Source organism: Chionomys nivalis, chromosome 11 (assembly GCF_950005125.1).
Source record: "Chionomys nivalis chromosome 11, mChiNiv1.1, whole genome shotgun sequence".
NCBI lineage: Eukaryota > Metazoa > Chordata > Mammalia > Rodentia > Cricetidae > Chionomys > Chionomys nivalis.
The window spans coordinates 17,840,343-17,858,713 of NC_080096.1; the positions used below are offsets into that span (position 1 = coordinate 17,840,343).

At 53.4% G+C, this 18,371-nt stretch overlaps 1 protein-coding gene across 4 annotated transcripts in view; it reads left to right on the top strand.

Moving 5' to 3' along the window:
- Positions 1-16,428, top strand: part of Ldlrap1 (low density lipoprotein receptor adaptor protein 1) — a 30,929-nt gene extending 14,501 nt beyond the window's left edge. For 2 of the 4 annotated variants that reach the window (XM_057783745.1, XM_057783749.1), the window contains exons 5-10: positions 2,221-2,293; positions 2,615-2,698; positions 3,232-3,362; positions 4,954-4,988; positions 5,880-12,141; positions 13,685-16,425. In XM_057783745.1, the coding sequence (XP_057639728.1) occupies positions 2,221-2,293; positions 2,615-2,698; positions 3,232-3,362; positions 4,954-4,988; positions 5,880-6,024 (468 nt within the window). In that variant the 3' untranslated portion in view covers positions 6,025-12,141; positions 13,685-16,425. Of the gene's footprint in view, positions 1-2,220; positions 2,294-2,614; positions 2,699-3,231; positions 3,363-4,953; positions 4,989-5,879; positions 12,142-13,684 lie in introns of all 4 variants that reach the window. The other 2 variants (XM_057783748.1, XM_057783747.1) reach the window with 2 other exon arrangements.
- Positions 16,429-18,371: the final 1,943 nt, after the last annotated feature.

Genomic DNA, 18,371 nt, shown 5'->3' on the forward strand with positions numbered 1-18,371 from the left:
GCTGACTTTGACATTGGCTCTAGGGTGGAGGTTAGGGAGATGCCCAGAGACTAGAGACTTAAAGGATGAATAGAGTGGTGAACAGGAGTGTGCCAGGCTTAGGGACTAGTGTGCATAGCACAGCTTGATATGGTGTGCAGGGCCTGGAGACTCAACATCAGGCATGGTCAGCCCACAGGACCCATGGTGCAAATGTGGCCCTCATTGAGTCTCCGCCTTTCCTTGCTGGCTAAGCGAGAAGCTTGGAGAAGGGTTTCTCCTGGGGTCCCCCACACTGCAGCCAAGGGCTCCCTTTTCTGGTCTTGTTTGAGCATGATCAGAAGATCGCTGCAAGGAAGTGGTTCACTACGCTCATGTAAGAGGCCTCAGCTCGGCAAACACAGCCTCTGTGATCAGATGTGGAGGAGGAGGAGTCTGGACTTCCCGTGTAGGCATAAGCCTGGACACCCCAGTTCTGTCGAGCAGAGGGGACAGGGCTATTTCCTCCACGTGGACCTTGGTGTTCTGGAGAAATCTTTGTTCAGAGGTTAATATGGGAGCCAGGTGAGCGCTGGCAGGGCTGATGGTGAGCACAAGACTTAGTCTGGCTGTGTACCTGGCCTGGGTGACCTACTGATACAGCCTGCTTAGGTGGAATGATTTAGGGACATGGACAGCTGGACCTAGAGGAAGCTTCTGGGTCATAAGACAGCCTCCCAGCAGAAGTCCCAGGAGGACTGTGCAGTGGCCTGGGGGATAAAGGTCTTCCCACTGAGTGTTTCTGTGACTCATCCTGCTGGGGGTCCCTGGGGAAGCAGGCCACCCCCAGGCCTGCCCAGCGCAGACCTGTAGGCACTTGCACACATCTCTTCAGATCTCGGCTCAGGTTACATGTTTATTATGACTTACTGTCCAGGACCCTAGGGCGCAGGAGCAGGAATTTGCACAGATGAACCAGATTTACGTAGACAGCATAAACCCCTGTCCTCAGGTTCCTGCAAGCAGACGCAATGGTGTTTCCATAGTCCTGCCGCATGGGTGACCAGCCCTTGCTCCAGAGTATGGTGGTCTGACTTGGCTGGTAATTAGCCCATATTTTTAGTTCATGGGCAATTCTCAGTGGTAACTGGGTCTATTAAACTTGATTCAGACGTGACAGCTTAAATTGTAAACAGCTGTGAAGACTTTCATACTTAATTACCATATTTAAGTTCCACCATAAAGCCTCCTCACTTCCATCACAAATGTAAATGACGGAGACATTCAAATGAGATTTTTATACTTCGTGAAGTTTAATTGGCGCAGATCAGCCAGTTTGGAGATTTTGAAATTTTTTTAAAGGAGTTTTGAAGGCAGTGGCCCTAAATTTATTTCTCAGTTAAATCGAGTTGTCTGGTGGAGGCTACTTAAGCCTGAGCTTGTTCTACAGTTGAGTGTGGTTCTCTTCTCTGGGACTTGCACGCCAAGCTCTGGGCTGGTTATTCCACGACTGGGGTAGCAGGAGGTTGTAGTATGTGGGACAATTGGGACCCGCGACGCCATCGCTGCCTCTTGAGGGCTCTGTTTGAGCTGTGGTACCACTCTTGCATGTGAGCTAGGGCCTCTTCCATCAGTAGATTCCAGAGGGAGGTGGTGAGCGGGGCTGTAGAGCCCTGTGCTGGTGATGGGAGAGAGGTGACGTGTGAAATGGGAGTCAAGGCTGCTGCTCATAGGCTGGCCGCAGTGCTGGATGGCTTTTCTTCCTTACTGTCACTAACATCTTGATTCTGCCACCTCCTGCCTTGCTGGGATGTCAGTTATCAGCTGTTGGCACCCTCAATGCCCTGTAACCCCTGAACAGTGTGGCTTCCACCTCTCTGCCTGTAGCTCACTCAAGCACAGCTAGGTCCTTCCATTCCCTCAAGGACTGTGAGTGTAGGGAATCCTCTGCTAACCCAGGAGGGAGTTCCAGAAGTAGCTCTCACAGTTGGCTTAGACACGCCTGAAGGGAAGGAAAAAATAGAGGTGAACAGCCATTGGGGGTGGGGCTGGACAGGAGGTGCCACATTGGCCCCCCACTGCCATTCTAGCATGTGGCTTCATTATGCCCAGGCTGCTGTGGGAAATGGAGGAGCTAGCCCCCCCCCCCCGCCCTGGCCCTCCAGAGCCTGTCATGGGGTGGGAGTCCCCAACCCTCCAGTTCATACTTGCTTTTGCTGCCTGACGCTGCACCCATCCCCACCCTCATTTCCTGTTTTTCAGGCACAAGCCGTCACCCTCACTGTAGCCCAGGCCTTCAAAGTTGCCTTTGAGTTTTGGCAGGTGTCCAAGGAAGGTGAGTCTTCCCTTCTGAGCTTTGTGAGTGATGTGAACAGGGACAGGCAGAGGCCAGAAGTCAGACCTGCCTGACCCCAGCCCCGTCCCCTGCTGGGCTTGTGATCTTTGAACAGGTTGTCTTACCTCCCTAAGCCTCAGTTTCCCCATCTGGACAAAGGCCATCTTCCCCCTTCTTCAGAGTGTTTGGGTTTCAGTGTCTGGAAGGTGTCTTTTCTCCTGGGGGAGCCCTCATACTGCCCCTGACTGCCCTTATTCTCCCCGGGGGCTTATGGAGACTGTGTCCACAAGGGCCCCAGCATGTTGCGCCTTGATCCCACAGAGAAAGAGAAGAGGGAAAAAGCCAACCAAGAAGGAGGAGACGTCTCAGGGACCCGACGTGACAGCGCCCCCTCATTGAAAAGCTGTGAGTCTTGGCACTGAGATTGTCTTCCATCCAGGGCTCCCTCCTGACCTGTTGCTGCTTCCTTTTCTTCTGTTACATCAGCAACACCGATGCCTTGTAGGTAGCTAAGAGGGTACTGTTCTGATGCACACTCTAACCTAGGCGTGTCCCTGCAGACACGCATACATGTGTGTGTGCACCTGTCTGCTTCGCAGCCTGTTAGACATCCCAGCCTACCTGGTATGTGCGCCACCCCTTCCTGGCCATGTGGTGCACTTTTAAACATTCAGCTTATGTTATGAACATGCAGGCTCCAGGGTCTACCCTCAGGAGCCACAGGGTCTCACCTGTGGACAACTGTCCTGTAGCTGGGGGTCGGGGAAGGTGTCAGAATGGGGCTCCATGTGATCAAGGTCCATCCTGCATCTGGACCAGGCCAGAGTCCCAGAGCTCCTTGGGAATGGTATAGTACCAGGGTACCGGAATGTGAGTGTGGAAGAGGCTAGAGATGATGTTCATCCTCCTCCTGATGCCCCCAACTGACCCCCCCATAGTGGTTGTCACGGGGAACCTGCTGGATTTGGAAGAGGTGGCTAAGGCCCCGTTATCCACGGTTACCACTAATACCAACAACTTGGACGAGACAGCGCGGCCTCAAGTCTTGGGCAGCAACAGTGTCGTCTGGGTGAGTAGTTTGTGGCCTGCATGGTTTTGGGATCTGGTGAGCGTTAGCCAGGTCTCTGAACAAGCCTGAAGTGGTTCCCAGACCCAGGCCCTGACTCTGTGACTTATGGGAAGGACCAGACGCAGCCCAACAGGCCCTGGGCGGAGTAGCTGAACAATGTCCTCTCTGAACGCAAGGTTGTGTCCCCAGCAGGCCTGGTCCCCAGCACGGCCATCTCCTCACGATACTCAGTCTGAATCTGGGTGTCTGTACTGTTCCCTCTCTGTCAGCAAAGGCTCCCTTGTTCTGTGCATAGCAGGTTTGTGCCTGGCACCCCTCTTTCTCAGCTGTCTGAATTCGCAGCCAGACTGCGGGCTCTCAGGACTCATGGCCAGTGCCTGACCTCTGTCAGCCTTTTCACTCCCTCAGCGGCGAGCTAACCTTCCACGCATCTCCCAGAGGATCCTGAATGGCCGTTAATTTCAGTTTTCATTTGGAGGTGGTTGGCTTCAAACTGTTATTACAGAAATAGCACCAAGTATTCCAGTGCCTAGAGACACTTTATATCAGTGTGTGAGAATGACCGATGGGACCACGCTCCAGCGTCAGCGGAAGCCATCGGTGCTTATCATAGCTCATTCCTTTCTTTTTCTTTTTTTGGGGGTGGTGGTGGTTTTTTTGTTTTTTTGTTTTTGTTGTTATTTATTTATTTATTTATTTATTTATTTATTTATTTTTTGGGACAGGTTTCTTTGTGTTGCCCTGGCAGTCTTGGAACTCACTCTGTAGCCCAGGGCTGTCCTTGAACTCAGAGATCTACCTGCCTCTCTGTGTCTTTTTTTAATTTTAACTCCCTCAGGGAAGACACTGACCTTCTATGGCATCTTCCTGCTTCAGCCTCCCAAGTCTCAGGCACCCCAAGCCTGTCCCACCAGGCCAGTTTATCTCTTCACATGGTGCTACTCCTGGCAATTGTCAGCTCACCTGTCGGTTGGGAACAACTTGGGTATCCCTTGTACCTGTCTGTGCCATTTGTCATGTGTCCTAAAGGCCTTGGAGGGGTTTCACATAGCACTTAGCCCCTAAGGCGGAGAGGCCCTAGCATCAGTTATCCTGAAGCAGCACAGGACTGTGACTGTTGTTGGGCATGAAGGAGGTGCAGGCAAGGGTTCTCTGTCCTTCCTTTGGGGCTGGAAAGCTGTGGCTATCATGTCCCTCAGTTTACAGAAGGCAAAGCTAAGTCTCAGAGGAGCTGTGACTTATCTGGGTCACTGAAGGTCCAGACATGCCTATTCCTTTTCTTTCTTTTTTAGGGATGGGGTGTGATTGGGGTTCAGATCCAGGGTTTTTCTGTGTAGCCCTGGCTGTCCTAGAACTTGCTCTGTAGACCAGGCTGGCCTTGAACTCAGATTTGCCTCCCAAGTGCTAGGATTGAAGATATATGGCACTACTGCCTAGCCTGCGCCCCAGCCTTGGGTCCATGGGCATGACGCTTGCCTATGCTAGTTTCCCTAGGCACCCCCTCCCAACACAATACGGGTCCTGGGTCCCTGGAGCTCCCTTGGGGAACATGGACCACTCAGAAGTTCTTACTTCTTGCTTTGTTTCTAAGGAGCTGGATGATGGCCTGGATGAAGCATTTTCAAGGTAATACTTTGAGGGCCTGTGCTGGGGATGTGGGCCTCGGGTGACCGGGCTTTGCCCTCAGGTCTCTGTCCTGGCTGAGAACTCGAGCGCCCTAGCCTTCTACACTGCTGTTCTCGAGTTCTTTCAGCGACAGGGAGGTCTCATATGTGAGAATGCTTTTGGGGTTCATTCAAAATGCAGGCTCAGCCTGTCATTCTATAGCATGTCACAAAGGCAGCAGGCAAGGACTGGACCACTGGGGTTCCTAGTACCAAGTCTAGACCCTCAGGCCTCCCTCCACCCCTTTGGATATACAGCCCCTTCAGAGGCTTCCTGCTTAGGGTTAGCACCGTTGCCATCCCTCTCCCTACCAGCTCCTGCTGTAGCCAGGGACTGACCAGCAGGTGAGACCCTTCCCAAGGACACAGCCCTTTCCCCCACCTTCCCTGCTTCAGTGACTAATTCCACCCACATTTGAAACACAGTTTCATGTGCTTTTCCAGAATGTTCAGTTGTCACAGGTCCTTGTTAGCAATCTCAAACCTCTGTGTGGCATATAATCCCAGGCCGGCCCCATGTCTGCTGATTCTGCCCATGAGCACAGCAGCTTGTATCCATCAGCACACAGCTGTGGCCCTGGGACTCTGAGTTTTTCTCAGTGCTGTCAGAGGCCTCCCTCCAGGCGTTCACACAGCCCAGGAACCCCTCCTGAGGGCAGGGCTGCTCAGTACTGACCCTCTTTGGCACCCCGTTGTCAGGGGGCACTAGCTCCCTGGCTGAGCTTTGAGCCTGGCTATTTTCCCACTCACGTCCCTTCAGGCCTTCTGTCCCCATGCTGGCCAGGCTCTCCCTGTTGCTTAACCCCTGCCAGCCTCCCACTTCTTGCTTGGCTCACACAGCTCTGCCTTCCAGGCTGGCACAGTCACGGACGAACCCTCAGGTCCTGGACACTGGACTGTCAGCACAGGACATCCACTATGCACAGTGCTTATCGCCCACCGACTGGGACAAGCCCGACAGCAGCGGCATTGATCAAGATGACCTCTTCAACTTCTGAGGGCCTAGGACTGGCAGGACACAGCTGGCCTTGACATGTGATGGACCAGAAGCCACCTGCAGCAGGGCAGCCATCTCCAGGAGCCGTCAGCCACTCTGCAGAGCTTGCAGAGGAGAGCTGCATAGTCAGGCAGGGAGAGAGGGCGGAAAGAGCCTGGAATACCCAGGTTTGCATCAGGCACTCATGGTGTGTGCAGGCCAGGGCCTGGCCTCCTGGCCTATGACCAAAGCATTCCATGATCCTTTTCTCGGGGGCACTCACTCCTCAGGCAGTGAGAGCCTACTGTTCCTTGTGCACTGGAGGGGACATGGCCTTCAGGGAAGCTTCTTCGGGGCTCTGAGAGGCAACCCCTGACCAAAGACACATAGCTCTGCACTTTAACTCTCACAGGTGGACACGGTTTGAGGTCCTCGATGGTGCTGTGGGAGAAGCGCTCGCCTCCTGCCTCCCTCCACAAGAGAACACAGTCCCTGAGGTGGTCTGTATAGTGCTAGAACCTAGTGTACCGGCTGCCCAGACTCCCAGAGTCTCACGGCAACCTGGGGAACATCTCTGCGTGGCTCTCAGGGTGTCCCCAACAGGCGAAGCTGGGCCTGCTCTTCTGTTTTGTCTGTGTGTCCCCATCTTCTGCCTCCTCATAACCGTGGGATGATACCAAAGCCTAACACTAGGTTGTGGCAGAATATTTCTCATCCATTTTACAGATAGGGAAACTGAGGCAACACATGTGGTGGGGTTGGAGTTGAGAATAGAACCCAGGTCTGATACCAAAGCTTCTGTCGGTGCTGCCAGCCTCTCAGCCCACGCCTCCTTCTCTCTAGTTTTGTTGTCCTCCGAGGAACCAAAAAGCCCCAGCTATTTTCTGACCAAAATGTGTTTCATAACAAACCATCTGGTGCCTTTCCACACAGCACTGGCACAGGCCTCCTTGCCCTGCTAGCTGCCACGCTGCTGACTTCCGGGAAGATGTGTTTTGAAGAGTGTCAATTCCACGGGTTAAATGGAATCCTCCAGAAGCATCTCGTTGTCCTTTCCTGATGCTGCAGCCCCAGTGGTCCCCGCACCCCAGCTGGTGGTCGAGCGGTCCAGTGGTGAGCTGTCCTTCGTCTCACTGCTCCCATGGCTCTGGCATCCTGAACCTCAGCCAAGCCACAAGCATCTTTGCATGGCTAGGAGCCCCCAGTGGCTGGGCTTGTGAGAGCAGGAGAAACACACCAACCAGCATGACTTACTGTGTGGCTGAATCAGACCCTTGCCTTGGGGAAGGGATTTGGGGAACCCTCCCTAGAATCAGGGTAGCGCTCCCTTTCCCCAGCCAGCTCCAGGGTCCTGAGCATGAGGGGCTGCCATGGTGTGGGTGGTGCTGTGGTCTTGACAGGTTGTCCACTGCTGTAAGGCTGCCTCTGAGGAAGAAACAGTTACATGTTCCTTTTTTAAAAAAAGTATAAGCACCACTCGGTATTGCTGGTGACAAGGGGCAGTGTCGTAACTCCTGCCCTTTGGTGATATGAGAGGCAGTTGTCAAGAGCCTGGGGGAGGCCACAGCCCTTGCAGCACCAGAGTGGAGTGTGATGGCAGGATCCCCGTTGAAGAGCCAGCGGGGCTCCTTTCTTTGCGGCTGTCACCGTGTGACAGGGTACTGATGAGTGACAGGGTCTATGTGTTGACACTGACGGTGTTTCTAACCATGTGTCCTGGCCAGACTCTGAGCCCCTGAGACATGAGTGTGTGAGGTATGGGTGTGCCCTTGTGCACCCTTCCCAGGACAGTATCGTTCCCATAACTCCCATGACTCAGACTTGCAGACTTATCTGTTACTCCTGTTCAGGTCCTGAGCTCAGTGCCTTGGATGAGCCTGACACATGTGGATTCAGCTTGTGTGGCTTTGTGTGATGGGGACAGAGGTGGAGGGTACGGGTTCAGTGATTTTAGAAACCCAAAGTTCAGCTATGGCCCTGAGTTAGTTACTTGCTTCCTTGAGCCTTGGTTTTCCTGTTTGTAAGCAGGGTACAGCAGTCTCCCATGTCTGTGTCCCAGGATTTTGAGACTATTGTCCACTATGATGTTATTGGTAGCTCATGCCTCCGGTAGCTCACAGGTTATCTCTGAGCAAGAGGTCATTTGGATCGACAGTGGACTCGGACAGAGTATTTCCTGTGTGCCGGCTGTCATGACAGAAGTCATGGAGAGCCCAGATGTCTTCAGTTCCTAGTGCTGAGGGCTTCGAGCTTAGCTAGAAAGGTGGCCCTGTCTTGGGCGCCTGGTGAGGCCACAGCCCCTTCGCATATCCCTGACCTTCATCCTGTCATGTAGGAATTTCCCAAGAGCTGGCTATGATCCAAGTGCTCAACACTCCTGCCAGTCTCAGTGACCATTCCAACAAGGCTGCATTCCTCAAGTTCCATGGCCTTGCGTCTGGGGACCCCCCCAGTCACTGCTCCTTCCTGTAGCTTGTGGGGGTCTCGGGCATTTATGCAATAGTCCTGAGGCAACCTTCTGATGCCAGCCGACAAGCAGACTCCCTGCGAGGCCCAAGTAGATCAGAGCAGACTAAAGAATTCTTTCTTCTTTGCCCCATAATTTGAAAAGACACTCAACAAGCTCATCTTTCGGTTTAAATTTGGCCAACGCCTTTAGTCTCCGGATGTCTCAAATTATGGATCCCGAGCCCAGCTGCCTGCTCTTTCATGCATAACAGATAAAGTGAAAGAACAAAGCCACCTTTCAGATTTGACGTGACCTTCAGCTCCTCTGGGTAGTCGTTGGGTTGGCTCTCCAGGAGAAGCCATCACAGTTAAACCTCGCGAGGGCTTTTCAGCGTCTGTGCCTGGGACGCAGGCTTGAGCCTGGCCTTGCTCCATCTTCCCCTGTGCAGTGGTCAGGACCCTTGTGCCCGACCTCAGCATTATCAGTCTGCCTTGGCACAGTAGGAGGGGGGTAGGTGGTCTTAGAAGTAAAAAAAAAAACTGGAAACTTTGGTTTATTCTTCGACAGTTTCATACACGTAAGCATCATCTTGGTCCTGTGCACTCTGCTCCATCCTCTGCCCCCCCCCCCCCCCAACTCCAGCATCTTCTTTTCCCCTTTTCCTCTTTAATTCTTTGTAACCTGAGTCCAGTTATCCTGCCTGGTGAAGTGCTTGCTGGCCTCGTTGGCTTGCTCTGGTGCAGGTAACCACAGCTGCAGAGAGTTCTGGAATGTGTTGTCCCTGTCCTTTACAGGACAGCATTTCACAGCTCTCCCCTAACGGTCTGTGTGCTCCCTTCCCCGCAGTGTGCCCCCGATCCTTGGGGAGGGTGTGAGAACGGTCTATGTCAACCCTTCTGTAATCCGCCCTGTTTAGGACTGAGCACCCACCAGGCCCCGTCTCAGCTTTGACCCATTGAGTCTCTTTATTAACTGGCCACTGCCGAGAAGCCACCTAGCCAGGGTTAAGGACAGCCCTGACCTATAGGTATAAACATAAGTGGTAGAGATTCTACAGGCCTGAGACCCAGATCCTCTGTTCACTGTCCTGGAGTGGCCCCGTATCTGAGGTCATTGGAACACTCAGAGAACATGGCCTTGCTTGCTGGGAGCTCCTGAGGCCAGCCCAGAACAGCCTTGACCAAATGCCAGCACAGCATTACTGGGGCAGCTCGGAGCTCCCAGCCAGGACAGGTGTGGGCTGGGACACAAGGTCATGCTGCTGGGCAACCGTGTCTGCACGTGTCTGCTGGTCACCAGCTTGGCCTTGTCTCTGGGTGACGAGAGGCCTCTGCTCTTAATCCTTCATAGTCCAAGGGGCAGGGGCATGGTTCCCAGCAGTCCCAAGTCATGCAGGCTGGCCTACACCAGTGGGACACTGGAGAATTGAGGGGTGTTGCAGGGAATGCCAGATGGGCTGCTGAGTGAAGGGAGGTCCTGCTGGACCTCAGAAGGAGCAGGAAGGTTGAGATACCTTCGATGGCTTGGTAGCTCTGATGTTCAGGCCCTGTCTGACTCACTCCATGGTCAGGTGCCCAGGCACTACCTGGCTCCATGTGGCTATGGCTGAACCATGGCAGAAGGGGGTAGACCCAGTCAGTGGCAGCCCAGCGGTTTGTTGGTCACCAAGGTTCTGGTCCCACAGACGCCCCTGCAGGCCCTGGTTGAGGGTGTCCTTTGTCTTCATTGCTCCCAGCCAGCAGCCCTGCCACCTCCCTGGGTCGCGTTGCTGAAACTGGGGTCTAATGCTATATCCTGACCAAAGATCTTGCTTTCCAAAGTGTTTTCAAATAAAGGTTCTAGAATTTGAGTGTGTGGTATGTATACAGACACAAGTGTGTCATAGTGCATGTGTGGGGGTCAGGGAACAACTTTGTAGTGTGGTCTCTGTCTGCCTTTATGTAGAGTATAGGGGTTGAAATCAGTGCCATTGAACTTCACAAGAAGCACTTTTATATGCTGAGCCATTTTGCTGCCCTTGCTAGACTCTTAGTGCCAGGGAGAACCACCTGCCTCTCTCTACCTCCTGATGACTGGTAGGGGCATGCGCACCACTATACCAGCTACAGCTGTTATGTCTTCTGTGGCTGTAGTAGGTGGCTCCTGGGAGGACTGAGTCTGATGGCTGAAGCAGGGAGGCCCAGACCCCCAGACTGTGATCCTCAAGTGCAAAGTCTTAAAACCAGGGACTGCCACTCATTCCCCCACCCCTGGTTTCCATGGGGTAGAACCCTCACTTCCCAGTTGGGGAAGACCAAAATGTTTGGGCTCTGCCAATCCTAAATGAGTCAGACTTCTGAATTTGATGGTCCACAGGAAAGCCAGGACTTCAGCAAAACCAACTGTGGTAAAACCAGTTAGGAGCCAAAGGATTCTGGGTTCGTCTATTCTACCCCTGTTCCTTGTTGTTTCTATAAGCTTCATCAATGGCTTGGTGTTCTCACCTGTAGAATGGGAACTCACCTCATACATAAGTGTGGAGATGACCCATCCTGCCCTCAGGCCCACCCTCTGCAATGGATACTGTTTCCATCTCACAGAAGAAGCTGAGGCCCAGAGAGGTGAAGGTACTTGGCCTGAGTCACTCAGCGGAGCAGGGGCATGCAGCCTGAGAGATGCATCTCAAATCTGATGGTTGCTGATGGGGGCATTTGATCAAGGGCGGCTGTCATTAGAGCTCACAGAAATGAAGTGACTTGCTGGGCTCACACAGGCAGGAAAGGGTTAGTCCGAGAGGAAGGCTGATGTGACTGTGTCGCATTCTCTCTGTTATGGCGCGTTTCCCACTCCCGTCAGCATGTCCTCAAAAACAGACGGCATCCAGATTGGGAGGGACACAGAAAGGTCACCCCCGGCCAGAAGACAGACAGGTCTAGGCGGTCCTCTTCCGATATCTGTGTAGTTAGCAGAGCCCAGCTCTGGGCCAGGGGTCTTGGGGTACCTGGTGTGGGGTGGAGAAAGCTGCATAGTACCCTCAGACAGGTATCAGGGGCCTGAGTGGAGACCAGAGTGTGGGACAAGCCAGTGTTCATCATCCCTAGGAGCTGGGAGACTTTTCTGCCTATCACAGAGAACAGAAGGGAGGCTGGATGAGAGGAGTGCCCAGCCATGATGTCCCTGTGAGGGTGGTGGTCAGACCCAGACACTGAGTCACCCCCCAGCAGCAGGGCCCCCTGAACCATACACTGCCGTAGCCTGAGTCAGGACCGAGCACGTCCCGAGTGCCATTTTTATCGCTATAAGTTTGCCGATTCAGCTCATTACACTTAATTAGAATTATTTAATTAGAATCTTAATAAAAGAGTAAAACAGGAAGGAGGCTGGGAGCGGAGGTGAGGAGATCCGTGCCGAGCCTGTGAAGTAGATGCAGCTGGAGAAGCGCAGTGTGAAGGGGCTGCAAGGACCTGCTTGGAAGGTTGCATAGAGCGTCTGGAGCAGGTAGGGGGCCACCGAGGCACAGGAGCGTGACAGGGGACATGGGAGGCCCAGGACTGGTCATCATCTGTTCTTTACCAGGTGCCAAGCCCCCGGCTAGGGGAGTGGACATGTGGTGTGGGGCCCACTTCCTGTCATCCTGGGACACCCAGTCCACAGAATAGAAGACAGATGTTTACACAGATGGCGTGGGAAGCAGAGTCGCTGGCACTTGAGGTGAGGTACCTGACTGGCTGGAGTTCGCATGGTGATAGCTACACAGATCTGAATGCTGAGTTGTAGGTAGACAAGAGGGGAGGTGTGGATGAGGATGGCAGAGAACCCAGCATCAAATAGGGAGGAGGAGCAGAACGCAGGAGAGGGTCACAGCTCAGACCTGGGGCCAGGAGGCTTGTGTCCGGGCTCCAGAGTTACCTTAAGCTTTGTCACCTCCTTTTCCTCTGCTGGGGGTGAGGGTAACCACGGAATCCACCTCACGAGGCTCCTGCATGGAGAAGCTGAGCTAATATCTGTATAGCATGTGGGTTAGCACAGGGGCGTGCCCAGGGCCAAGAGCAAAGGGTGGCATTCGTGTACAGGTGTCCCTTAAAGTGGTCGTTCACAAGTCTGAAACCCAGAGTCTGAAACTCAGAGGTATCGGGATTCTGCAGCTGTCGGGGAGCCACCAAGCAGATGTGACAGCATTGCTGCTCCCTGTCCCCTAAGACAGTATTGCTGCTACCTGTACCCTAAGACGACAGCATTGCTGCTACCTGACCCCTAAGCTCATCTTTCCTCAGTCTTTGAAGAACCTGAGTGTGGTTCAAGGACAACTCAGTTTTTCAGGGCCTGGCAGGGGAAGCAGCCCACACCATGGCTCCAGGGCAGATCCTGCCGAGACCAGATATCTGGCTGCATGATCAGCACAGGGTCCCCCTGCCCCTCTCTCCTGGGCACAGAGCAGCTGGTGGTCCATGCTTCCCTTTAGGAAGCCATGCTGCCCCTGGTGCTAATGTGCCTGCCATAGCTTATTTCCTGCCCTAGATAGGAATCCCCCCAAATGCGGTAGGATGCCCACATTCGGTCCTTATAAACCAAGCAAGGGTAGCTGACGTCAGTGCCTCCCTGATTGAAACCATCCTGACTGGAGATCAGCAGACATGAGAGAGCTTGTGTGTGTGTGTGTGCCAGAAACCCACCTCCCTCAGGGTCTCACAGTTTCTGTTACTCATAGCCAACCACACATCACAGGGCCACAAAATAAGAGAAGACCCAGGGTTGCCCCGGACTGTCTGCCTGGGTACAGCTGGGCAAGGGAGAAGAAGCTGTGGGCTCAGCCGCCTCTGGAATTTGTTCCTGCGAGGGATCTGACTTTGCGCTGGCTTTCCACAAACCACTCCGGCGGCAGAAAAAGACAGGAGAATTTTTAGCCCAGTTACATAAAGTGTTTCTCAGCCCCGGGCGCAGACTGGAGCTGTGTATTTGAGGGCTTGAGTTCTTCCCACCCCCCACCCTGGTGTCACAGAAACAGCTTCCATCTTCAGAATTCTCCTGGCCCCCACGGGCTGTGTGGACTCAGGTCCTCTGCCCTCCAAGGGACTTTTCCCCTCTTAGATGGCCATGGGCCACCATTTAATTAATAGATTAAATGTAATTTAATTAGCTCTTGTTTCATCACTCACTATGCTCTTCGGGCCGTTAGACTTGTGTCCTTGCGTGTAAAATGGACTTTCCCTTCTGCCCGACTTACCAGATCTCCCTCCCTTTCCTCAATTTCCAGGCAACTTTCTTGATGGAAAACAGCGGAACTTCCTGGAGAGACACCAGCTTGCTCATGAAATCTACTGGAAAAGCTGACCCAAGGGGAAGGAGAACTTCAGAACTGTGGCTTCTGTTGCTGTAAAGGAATGGGGTACTCACAGGGCATCTTGCACAGTACTGCCCATGAACGAATCATCCCAACCATGGCCTGTGGCACTGGCATGTCCCTCCCGTGGCACCAGTGTGTTCCCTGACATGAGGGCAGGTTCATGAGTGACGGAGGTGGAGATAGGCCTGCTTTTGACTGGCTGGGACCAATATCAGCTTTTCGCTTAAGACAGATGTACCTCCTACTCCATGGATAAGAAAGGGGATTGGAGCCGGGCAGTGGTGGCACATGCCTTTAATCCCAGCACTCGGGAGGCAGAGGCAGGCAGATCTCTGTGAGTTCGAGGCCAGCCTGGTCTACAAGAGCTAGTTCCAGGACAGGCTCCAAAGCTACCCAGAGAAACCCTGTCTTGAAAAACAAAAAACAAAAAAGCAAGCAAACAAACAAACAAAAAGGGGGGGGCAGGGTAGGAGGAACGGGACTGAATGCTAAGCAGGAGAATTTCCCAATGAAACAAACCTAGAAAGCCAGCCATGTTCCACCTTGTCTCAACACAGTGTTATCATTTTGACGTTGTTCTCTTAGTTTAATCTTGACTGTGAACTTCCAAGAGCTATTACTGGCATCGGCCTGTTTTGTAGACTGGATGAGGGGTCTGCATCTTTGTCAAGGTCCAGGCTTTGGGGTGTGTTGATGACAAGAGAGTGCTGTGGCTTCTGGAGGGGACACTTGGACTTTGGACCAACCGTAGTTCTTCAGGGTCGAGCAGAGGCAGGCAGGGCTGCCCAGTACCAACCACTGTTGCCCTGCTTGGCATGGGTCCCAGAACAGGAGGGCACCGTTATAGAGACAGTGGCAGCCACAGCATGCCAGTTTCTCATCAGAAGCAAGGGTGTGTCAGGGATGTGAGCTTTCTGTTGCTTTGGGGTGTGGTGACCTTGTGAGGATGCTGGCTACTGCCCACAGTCGAGGTGGTAGGGCCCCACTGTGGTAAACTAGGGGCCACTGTGCTGAGCTCTAAGACCCACTTAGCCCACAACTGGGCATGCTCACAGAGTTTCCTGTTGGTGGCAAGGTATCCTCCATCAGACTGGTGGTCCCTGAACCTGAGGCTATCTCATCTCTCAATGGAGGTTCCCAGGGCTTGGGTGACACTTCCTCCTACATATCCAGAGTTCTAGTGTACAAGAACTTTGTCTCCCTCTAGGTACTGAAAGCCATGGTCCCCACTCTAGGATGGGACATGAAAGGTGGAGCCAGCAGCACTGGGAGGAACCAGTTTATCCTGAAGGAGGCCCTGAGAGGAGTTAGGACTTGCTGAGGTAATCCTCCAGGGCAGCCATCCCCCAGACAGCCTCCCATCTTCTAGCCAGGAGGACTGGGGTAACGGGTGAGGTGTGACCTCAGGAATGTAGAACTCAGAGCCAGCAGAAGGGCAGCCCTGTTGGCCCAGGCTCAGCTCCAGCACGTAGCTGCCAGCTCCACCCCTCCGAGGATCCTGCAATGTTCTGCCTTGATGCTTGGAGTCCTTGGCCCTGCTTCTGGCCATTGTCTCATCCTACAGAGACTGACAGATGTGCACAGCTGGGTGGGGGCTCTCAGCGAAATTCAGCTGGCTCACCACAAGTCTGAGCCATGGAGCTGGACTCTGGATTCTAGTCCAGGTCTCCGCTTTGCCGAGCTGGGTGACTTTAGGCCCGGAGCTACCCCCTGTCAGGGGCCTTAGTTTCCTTCTCTGTCCTCCATCTCTGCCGTCACTACAGTAGCCAACACTATCCTGCTCTCTGGTTGGTGTGTGCTCGTCTGTCCTGGGCTCGTTATGGAAGTGCAGTCATGGACTCTGTGGTGCCTCTCTCACGGCACATAGTGCCTCCCAGGCTCAGCATGTAGGTGCCTCGGCCCTCCCTTCCCACCATGCACCAGCGGAGTAGAGCTCAGAACAGGGCCTCGGGGGGCACTGAGCCCCTCTCTCTGGTTTAGCCCTACCAGCAGCCGGGACACTGGCTGTGACAAGGGCCAATAAGCTGACTGCAGAGCATGTGTGTACTCTCTGGGGTACTGTGGAACCTGCCCCCACGGTGTTCCACCTTGGTGGCTTCCTCCTCTCCATTCTTGCCTGCAGTTACCAGCCTGTGGCTCCTGCTGTTGTCCTTTGATTGCCCGGGTGACAGGAGTCCTCTTGGGTGGGTGTCAGAAGGCTGCGTGAGCTCGGTTCCCTTCTGTGACCCCTGCTGTCTTCCACCATAACCCTTTTCTGTTCACTGCTCTATTCTTAGGCTGCCCGGGGGATGGGACCGTCCTCCATACCAGCCAGTGTTCCCAGGAAGGAAATTTCTTTCTTTTTTTTTTTAAATAAAAAACTATGTTTAGGTTTATTTTATTTCGTGTGTATGCATGTTTTGCTTGTGTGCATGTCTTTGCACCATGTATGTGCCTGGTGCCCTTGAAGATCAAAAGAGGGATTGAATCTGGGGTTAAGGATGGTTGTGAAGCTGGGACTCCAACCTGCAGCCTCTGCAAGGACTTGCACTCTTAAGCGCTGCACCACCTCTCCAGCGCCTTGTGTGTTTTTTTTGACGTCCCTCCCGTGGGATTGGCGGGGAGGAGAGCTTCAGTTTCATTCCTCCAAGACATCTCTATCTCTCGCTCAAGTGGAGGGGAAAGGGGCCGGTTGCGCCCTCAATGAGTTCTGGAAGGAGTGCCTGGCCTCCGTTGTTGGAGCTTCCCGTGGCCTCGGTTTGACTTCTTAGCAATTTTGCTGGGCCTGGAACCCAGGGCTTTGCATGTGCTTTACTCCTGGGCCACACCCAGAGCCCATTAAGGCTTCACTATAGCTCCACATCCCCATTATCCATCCAGAAGCAAATGGAACCCCCACCCCCATCCCATATTCCCAGCCCTATTATCCCAACATGGCTTCAGAAGGAGGTGTATGGAATGTGAGTGAGTGACCAGCTTCTGCATGGCAAACCAGCGGGAGGGAACAGCAGGTCCCAACCCCCCAGCAAGAGAGGAGTGCAGAGGGCCACTGGGGAGGGAAAGGCCAGTGTGTTTGGGACAGGAGAGAGGGGAAGGGGTGAGGGATGAGTTGGGGTAGGCAATGGCAACCCTGCCAGTTTTTCTAGAACGCTTTGCCCCCGCTTGCTCCTTATCTTATAGACACAAGAGGCAATGGTTTAGTGAGCTCCCCATAGTTGGAAGTTTGCATCTTGCGCAGAGAGGTGAGGTGAGACTGGGATTTGGTTCTGTGTCCAGGGTTGGGTTTTCCTTAGTGCAGGTTGGCTTGGTCTTTGGGCCTATTTGTCTTCCCTGTGCTCTAGGATCTCAGCGGGTCCAAGATGGGTGTCTGTCTGGAGCCAGCTCACACTGTCTTCTCTTCAAGGGCCTCTGGCATGGGGTGTGGACAGTGATTTTGCAAATAAAGGTCTGAGGGGCAGGAGACCTGCGGGCTTTGATGTTGGCGTTCCTGGTCCTCATCCCATGCTGCCCTGGCTAGTCTGATGGGCAGGAGACCTGCGGGCTCAGCTGCTGGCATGCCTGGTCCTCAGCCCATGCTGCCATGGCTGCACTGTGGGGCTCCAGGTCAGACTCCTCCCTCTGCCTGGAAGTTTCCTCATTCGTCCACTATCTGCTGTGCTGACTAGTTGTGTTATCAACTTGACACAAGCTAGGGCCGCCTGAGAGAAGGGAATCTCAATTGAGAAAAGGCTTCCATGAGATTGGTCTGTAGGCAAGCCTGTAGGACATTTTCTTAATTGGTGATTAATGGGGGAGGGCCCAGTCCGTTGTGGGTGGTGTCATCTCTGGGCTGGTGGTCCTGGGTTCTATAAGAGAGCAGGCTGAGCAAGCCATGAGTAACAAACCAGTAACTGGCACCCCTCCATGGCCTCTGCATCAGCTCCTGCCTCCAGGTTCCTGCCCTGCTTGAGTTCCTGTTCTGATGTCCAGTGATGTTGAACAGTGATCTGGAAGTGTAAGCCAAATAAACCCTTTCCTCCCCAAGTGGCTTTTGGCCATGGTGTTTCACCACCTGATTAGAAACGCTAACTAGGAAAGCAGTCCTTCTTTTACTCCAATTTTGTAGATGGCCCAGAGAGAAGATGCAAGGCAGTGACACCCAGGTCCTGGCCTCCAGCCACAGTTTTTTCTCTGCACTTGGCCACTGTCTTTCAGGGGGTCTGGGTAATGTCATTTCCAGGGGACAAGTGGCAGGTGGCATGGGCAGGTCTGCAGAGGCCTGGACTTTTAGAGACTGGTGCTGCCGAACTGATCTTCCTAGGCCCATCCGATCTGGGCAGGCGTTCCCCGCAGATACCTCTAGAGGTACCAGAGTCTTCCCAGGGGCCTCCTGCCTACATCCCCAATTCCCATGTATGGGGTGCATGTGTGTTTGAACAGTGTATTTGTGTGTGTGTCGTGATGTGAGCATGTAGTGTGTGTGTGCATATGTCTGTGTATGCTTGTGCATATATGTATATGTGTGTATGTGTGCATGTATGTATGTGTATGTTTTTTTTTAAATATTTATTTATTATGTATACAATATTCTGTCTGTAGGCCAGAAGAGGGCACCAGACCTCATTACAGATGGTTGTGA